Raw genomic sequence first — 8,054 nt, 5'->3', positions numbered from 1 at the left:
TCAGGACTGAAAATGAGATAGTTTGTAAGTTAATTATGAGATTATTCTTTAAAATTTGGTAAACAATGAGACAAAAATGTATTGAAACTAAGCTAATAAGATGCAATTCTTTTGAGTTCTGGCAATGCAACCCTCTCACCATTCAAAACTTATCGCTGTTCTATAATATTCTTACATATATCTATATATATATATATAAATAAAACAACAAGTTTTTTTTTTTTTTAAAATGATTTTAAAATACAAAGTTGTTATAAAAGTTTAATGGTTCTTCACTAAATTAATTGTCCATTACAGACAATATCGTATTTATAAATCAACAAACCATTAATCAAAAGAGTAAACGGAAAGCTCCTATATATATATATATATGTTGACTTGTTTTGATCATTCACACGGTAATTAGGCGCAGATAGATTTATTCTGTAGTTGACATTTTGTACCGTTTGTTGATACTGGTTTTATAATTGTTAATTTTACAAATAATTTTATGTAAATTAAAAAAGTTTATATATGTCGACGGAACTATTAAGAAGTATTTTAAATAACTTTCTAAGATATCTAAAGATTTATAATATAATTTAAAGTGTTTGATAAAATTATTAGAAGATCAGCTTATAAGTTCATTGAGTTTCTAGTATACTTATTCTAAAGATTTATATATTTATAAAATTTTGACTATATACATTAATTATGAAATTATTATTATGAGCGTCTTATAAGCTGCGTAAGTCTTATGTTATACAAAATTTTGAAAAGCTAATTATTATTTGTAAAATAAAGTTTATAATTTAATAAAATATAAAAACTTATAGTTAGATCTCTTGTACGTACAGTCCTTAATTTGGATTAACTTAATTGAAAAATATCCTTTGATCTGTAAAAAGTAGTGACGCAATTGGCCACATGTAGTCCTATTCGATTTGCTCAGAATCAATAAATGACAAACCAAACTTTTGTATATATATAGCAAAGTCTTTTCCAATTTTTTTTATTAGTTTTATATTTATTGAAATTACGAAAACAAATAACTTTAATTTATTTCATTACAGGTAGATCTGCACTTATTTTAGTATAAAGTCAAACTGTTTAATCTTTTATTAATTTATTGTATAACGTCGCAACATGAATAATTAAAAATTCTAAGAAAAAAGCCTTAATTAGATCCCCATCTACCCATAATAAAAGGTCTAATTTGAAAAGATTTCAAGTTTCTATATAAAAATTAGAAAAAATACATTTTTATCTTATTTCGTAGTTATATTATTTCCCTAATTAATTAGGAATGCATATAGTAATTCAGAATTAATAGTATCATATTATTATTTTAATTAATTAGGGAGAGTGTAGCTTCAAGCAAATAATTCCTATTTCAAGACTATAAGATTTATTCATTTTCGGATTCTTGTTTAATTATCCTTAAACAATAAACTTAACACAACCTTTTATTAATCTGCATAAAACTTAGGATAAACTATATTGACACACAATTACATCTAATTGCATAAATATCTTCTATATACCCCACTACATGAAAATCCTTAATAGCAACAAAAAATATAATATTGAACTAATTAGCAAGTAAAACTATTGTTGCCAATTTATATTATTTAGAATAAGAAATTTACTTTTTAATAAATTTAGCAACAAATTATTTAAATATACATTAAATAATGTAAATTAGCAACGAAAGTTTTATTTGTTAATTAGCTCGACTTTAATTTTAGCATTAAATATTTTTATAACTATTGATAGTATTTGCAAAATTAATTAAAAGACATCTTTTGAGAATATAAATACTTCCTCTATTTAAGGACAAAATTTTATTCAAACATCCTCTGAGGTATATTTCATTAGTTAATACCCCTTAAGATAGGGGTGTATATTTGTGTACTTTCAAGGGACTGAGTCGTGTAATTAATTATTCTAATTATCTGGTCAACCCTAAGCCCTAGAAAAAGATAATAAATTAAAAAAAAAAAAAAAAGACGTCAAATTTGAGCATGAATGGAAAGGAGGGGGTGTTCCCCACAACTATAAATAGGTGGCGTCTCCATTCAGCTTTCAACTCAATCTCATCTCCTTTCCCAATTCTATCTCTCTCATCTGCTGCTAACTCATAAGGTCGTTTAATGTTTTTCTTAATTGTAGACCACCATAATTACTACTTCTCTTCTTTAGTTTCCTCAAAACATACACATCAAAATTAGAGTTGTTCAACAATCTTTCTTTGATCCATGAACGGAAATATATATATATATATATATACATTTCGATATTGCTTCCACTGAATACTTCTTTTGTAAATTAGTGTTGGATTTCGTGTTATACGTATAAAAACCTCATCACTATACTATATACACGTTTTAATTCTTTGCTCGTATGTTTCAACTTTCATTTCACATTGTTTTCTATGTTGCTTATAAATTGGGAAAATTCTTATTGCTTATAAATAAGGAAAATTGTTGTTTGTATCAATTTTAACTGAATCAAATCAATTACAAAGTAAGTGTGGATACACTAGGTATATGATTGGTTACTTTTCATACATCGTTCACCAATCATACGATAAATGTATTGCGCTTGCCATATAATTAGTTCAGGTCCGATCGAGCTCGATTCGTACTAGAATTTCCCAATAAACAGATGTGAACCACATTAATTTTAGCATGCACGTTTCATTGTACTCTACTACCTACAAGTATATATAGATCTAGAGAGACCTATCAAAAAATAAAAATAAAAATAAAGAATTAGAGAGAGGAGAAGAGAGAGAGAGAGAGAGACAAATATTAATTACATGTTGTCTTATAACCTCGTACTCACATGCTGATCACATTTTCCTCAGAACTGATCGTCAATGACATTCAAGTCTAGATTCATAATGTCTGTCCCAGTCCTGGGACTGGCCCTGCTGCTGCTGGTGGTGGTATCCGCGGTGGCAGAGGTGATCGACACACGGTACAAGGACCCGAAACTGCCGATGAACTTGCGGATAAAGATCCTGATGAAGCAGATGACGCTGGAAGAGAAAATCGCGCAGATGGCCCAAATCAATAGGCTGCAGGCGGAGGCAGACCCCAAGATCCTGAGGGAATACTCGATAGGCAGTCTCATCACTGCCCCCGACAGCCCGCCGGGGGGCAACCACCGTGCCACGGCGGAGCAGTGGGTGGACATGGTGAACGGCTACCAGAAATGGTCGTTGTCCCACAGGCTGGGGATACCTATGCTTTATGCGACTGATTCTGTGCATGGGCATAACAATCTTTACAGGGCAACTGTTTTCCCTCACAATGTCGGCCTCGGGGCAACCAGGTCACATATATATATATATATATATCTTTCCTTTATTATATATATAATAATTATTATAAAAATATTAATAATATTTAATTAAATCTTTAAAAAAAAATAAGAAAAAGGACTTTGACTCATAGATAACTATCGACACATATGAAATAAAACTAGTCTTGAGTTATATCAATCAGTTATTCCTCTTTTCTCTCTCTCTAGTTTTTCTTTGTAATATAGAACATTGTTGGATTGATATGTTGCAGAGATCCAGAGCTTGTGAAGAGAATTGGAGCTGTGACAGCCATCGAAACCAGGGCTACAGGCATTCCTTACGTCTTTGCACCATGCATTGCGGTATATATATGTATTATAAATATATGAATATCTTGATACTTTATATAATTAAATTATGTTATATATATATATGTATATTTAGGTGTGTAGAGATCCAAGATGGGGTAGATGCTATGAAAGTTACAGCGAAGACCACAAAATTGTTGAACAAATGACAGACATAATTTATGGTCTACAAGGAGAAATTCCTCCCAATTCACCAAAAGGTGTTCCCTACATAGCTGGAAAGTAAGTTTTTTTTTTAAATTTCTTGCATGTCTTTTAAATATTGTTATATGCATATATACATACACAAATTAATGTGATTATTCATTTCTTTTAATTTATTATTATTCTTATTTTGTTGAAACGTATATATATAGGAATAATGTAGCTGCTTGTGCAAAACACTTTGTTGGCGATGGAGGCACAGCAAAAGGGATAAATGAGAACAATACAGTAACAGATTGGCATGGATTGCTGAGTATTCATATGCCTGGATACTTCCATTCCATCATCAAAGGTGTCTCCACTATTATGGTTTCTTATTCAAGTTGGAACGGACAGAAGATGCATGCAAACAAGACTCTCGTCACCCATTTCCTCAAAAACACTCTCAAATTCAAAGTATGTACTATCTAATATTTATTTATAATTAATTTAGTTTCGTAGATTATTAATTTCATTTTTTTCTTTAATTTTTCAGGGATTTGTCATATCAGATTGGCAAGGCGTGGATAGAATAACTTACCCTTCGGGTTCCAATTATTCTACCTCACTTCTTAGAGCAATTAATGCTGGCATTGACATGGTTAGTATATATATATATAGGTCTAAAAGACTAATTAACTTGGGTTCTAAGACTTTTAATTTAAACTAATATCACATATTATAATTTCTTTTTTGTTATGCAGGTGATGGTGCCACCAAATATTACAGAATATGTAAAGATTATAACTTCCCATGTGAAGAACAAGTTAATTCCAATTAATCGGATCGACGATGCAGTTAAAAGGATTTTGAGAGTCAAAATCACTTTGGGCCTTTTTGAAAACCCTTTATCTGATTATAGCTTGGTTGGTGAAATTAGAACTCAGGTTAGCTAGTATATATATTCCACTTACCTCCTCAATTCATCACAATATATACGGATTTAATGCAATTTACCCTCTTATAATTTTAAAAATAAGTAAATTACCCTCTATAAAAAACAAATAACAATTTTTATCTTCCTGTATTTTAAAAAATTAAGCAATTTACCTCCCTGTCTAAGGAGTTAAATTGCTTCAATTTTAAAAATATAGGGAGGCAAATTGTTATATATTTGTAAAAATATAAGGGGGTAAATTGTTATTTTATTATTTATAAGAGGGATATTTACCTATTTTTCATAACATAAGTAGGTAGATTGCAATTTACCCTAATATATATACATACTTGTGCATTGACTCACTTTAATTTCTTTGCTTGTAATGTCCTGCCAATTTGAACAGGCTCACAGACATTTGGCAAGAGAGGCTGTAAGAAAATCACTTGTGCTCTTAAAGAATGGAAAAGATGCCAAGAAACCTTTAATTCCACTTCCCAAAAAGACCTCCAAAATCTTAGTTGCAGGAACACATGCCAACAATCTTGGACTACAATGTGGTGCTTGGACTATTACTTGGCAAGGACAAAATGGACACAACCTCACAACCGGTATATATATGTTTGTGTATTTATATGTCCAAAGTTATATATAATCCATTAAAATTCTTACTTAAATTAAGTTTAAGCCAAACTTGCACTATTATATTTATAGAGTTATTATATAAAGCTGTTGATGCATGCACGTAATTTTGCATTTTTTAATTTATTGAATTGGTCCTTAGAATATGTTTTCCTATATATATATGCTCAGGAACAACAATACTGAATGCAATCTCAGCAACAGTGGATCCCAGTACAGATATTGTCTATAGCGAAAATCCGGACGTTATGTCATTGAAGGCCAGCAAATATTCATATGCTGTTGTGGTGGTGGGAGAGCCCACCTACGCTGAATCCGCTGGCGACAATTTGAATCTCACGATCCCCGAACCTGGATTGAGTACAATGATAAACGTCTGCAGCAAAGTTAAGTGTGTTGTGGTGTTGATTTCAGGACGGCCGCTAGTGGTTGAGCCGTATCTTCCGATGTTGGACGCCCTGGTGGCTGCATGGCTACCGGGATCTGAAGGAGAGGGAGTAGCTGACGTGCTGTTTGGGGACTATGGATTTACTGGAAAATTGCCAAGAACCTGGTTCAGGACTGTGGATCAGCTTCCTATGAATGTTGGGGATAAGCACTATGATCCACTTTTTCCTTTCGGCTTTGGACTCACCACAAAGCCCGTTAATGGATCAATGGAGATAGAGACCTAATCGGTTTCTATGGATCAGCAGGGGATGTTACTAGGTTGTATTATTTTATGAGCTACTGAAATAATGTCATAATTAGCAAGTCAAGTTTGGGAAATGTTATTTTCTCGAACTGTTTTCAGTGTGATATGAACGAAGTTATAATTGATAAAGAAATTGTTTATTCTCCTATAATTTGGTTTTATTTATTGGTTAAAGAAACAAACTACAACAACACTACAAAAGAAAATGGGGAATTTGCAACTTTTTTTTTTGAAATATGCACGCTCTTTATAGCAACTTTCGAATGGAATATTTGCTAAGGCCACATTTTTTGCCAGAAGAATTTGTATGTTTGGAACGGCAAAATAGTTATAAAATCCGTTCTTACACAGTCGTATTCATAAAGCCGTTATGAAAACTTGACTGTTACAATTTAAAACGGCTTTTCGAACTGCTATAAAGATTTGGCACGACTTCTCTTTTTGTGAAAGCTCACTGTTCTAAAACCTGGTCACAAGACCATTTCAAATATGTAATTTGCTGTGGCCATTACAAATATCGATACAAATTTTTTACCACTACAAATTAATTATGATTTTTGGAACGGTTGTGTTGGTGTTGTAACTGCCACTGAAAAAAACAGAACTTTTATTCCAAGAATAGAATGTAACGCTTGATGCTAACAGTTTTTTTATCACAACCGAAGGTCAAAGGATCTTAAACAAAAATTCTAAAATCAAAGGGAATAAATCTTGCAAAACAGAGGTTATCACTCCAATGCTCAAGTCAGTAACATATTAAAAAAGAAATAAAAGAAATTTGAACCAAAGTGAGAATAATGACAAAATATGATGATAAAGTAATATGTTTCTGTACGGAGTGCAAAATATAAGCTTAAAATAGCTTGATAGCCGAGAGAAAAAATGAGAGGATAAGTGAGAGTTTGAGAGTGAAGAATTGATGTTACCAAATAATTACGCAAGCCTTATGTTTATAGGCTTATACAGAGCAAGATACGGGGTTTGTTGTTGAGTCGCATACAACATTGGGAAGCCCTTTGAATTGGCTACAGATTTCCGAACTCATTTGTTACGGATTTATTCGGAACCACCTGGAGATATTCTAGGATAATGTGTACAAATGTGTAGGTAAGTCATATGACGTGTCTGAAAGCAACAAAAAATGCGAGTTGATTGACCCGAGAACACGCAAGCGGATCGGTAATATAAAATATGTAAATTAAAATCAAAACATAATAAAACCATGATTCCAAGGGGTGTACCCTTGCAGTTTCCGGGTGTTCGATGCAGTTAATAATAACAACAATAAAACTAGATGGAGCTAATAGTAAAATTAAAACAAGAGGTACAAGAATTGTAAATCAAGAATTATCTCTTGTTTTAATTACTTCGAACCTCCTTCATTTCACCCGCTCATTCGATATTTCAATGTAGAAGCCCTCTGAAGATACGTCCATACCACATTAGAATATAGGATCCCTCAATTGAATTTGCTAGAAAGAAATTGGGGAAAAAAAAAAAAAAAACACACCAAGTGTTGAGAGAGGGGGTTGGCTGAATCTTAGAGCTTCTAGGTTCCAGGAAATTATTTTTGTTGTGTAATATTTTAATTAGTTATTCCATATAACTAATATACACATATATACTTTGTATGGATGTTCTAGAATGTGTCTAAATTCATTCTACAATCCATAAGGTAATAAGTCCTTTATTCCAAATAAAGAAACACTAACATGACACTTTGCAAAAGTGATAATTGTTAAATAATAATTTTCTTTCGTAGAATTTTCCAACAACTTTTAATTAGGGTGTTTGGCTAATTTTATTAAATAATAAAATACAAGGCCTAACTAATTTTCATTAAATCCAATTTAATTAAAATCTACCTAATTTAGACCATCATATATTTAACCCAATTAAATACATGAGCCCAATAAGCCTTCTTAATTAATATGTCCAACTTATTAAACAATAAAGAGAAACCTAATATAAATTAATCCCATTAATTTATCATTGGGCTTC

At 31.5% G+C, this 8,054-nt stretch overlaps 1 protein-coding gene across 1 annotated transcript; it reads left to right on the top strand.

Moving 5' to 3' along the window:
* On the top strand, positions 2,001 to 6,194 carry LOC105178753 (beta-glucosidase BoGH3B). Its single transcript, XM_011102291.2, has 9 exons — positions 2,001 to 2,124; positions 2,849 to 3,318; positions 3,561 to 3,651; positions 3,734 to 3,879; positions 4,014 to 4,257; positions 4,337 to 4,441; positions 4,545 to 4,727; positions 5,124 to 5,328; positions 5,531 to 6,194. Exons 2-9 carry the CDS (start codon positions 2,861 to 2,863, stop codon positions 6,031 to 6,033), a joined length of 1,935 nt encoding a protein of 644 aa, XP_011100593.1. The 5' UTR covers positions 2,001 to 2,124; positions 2,849 to 2,860; the 3' UTR covers positions 6,034 to 6,194.

The sequence above is a fragment of the Sesamum indicum genome, linkage group LG16, assembly GCF_000512975.1.
Source record: "Sesamum indicum cultivar Zhongzhi No. 13 linkage group LG16, S_indicum_v1.0, whole genome shotgun sequence".
Lineage (NCBI taxonomy): Eukaryota > Viridiplantae > Streptophyta > Magnoliopsida > Lamiales > Pedaliaceae > Sesamum > Sesamum indicum.
This window is presented reverse-complemented; position numbering and strand designations above follow the sequence as displayed.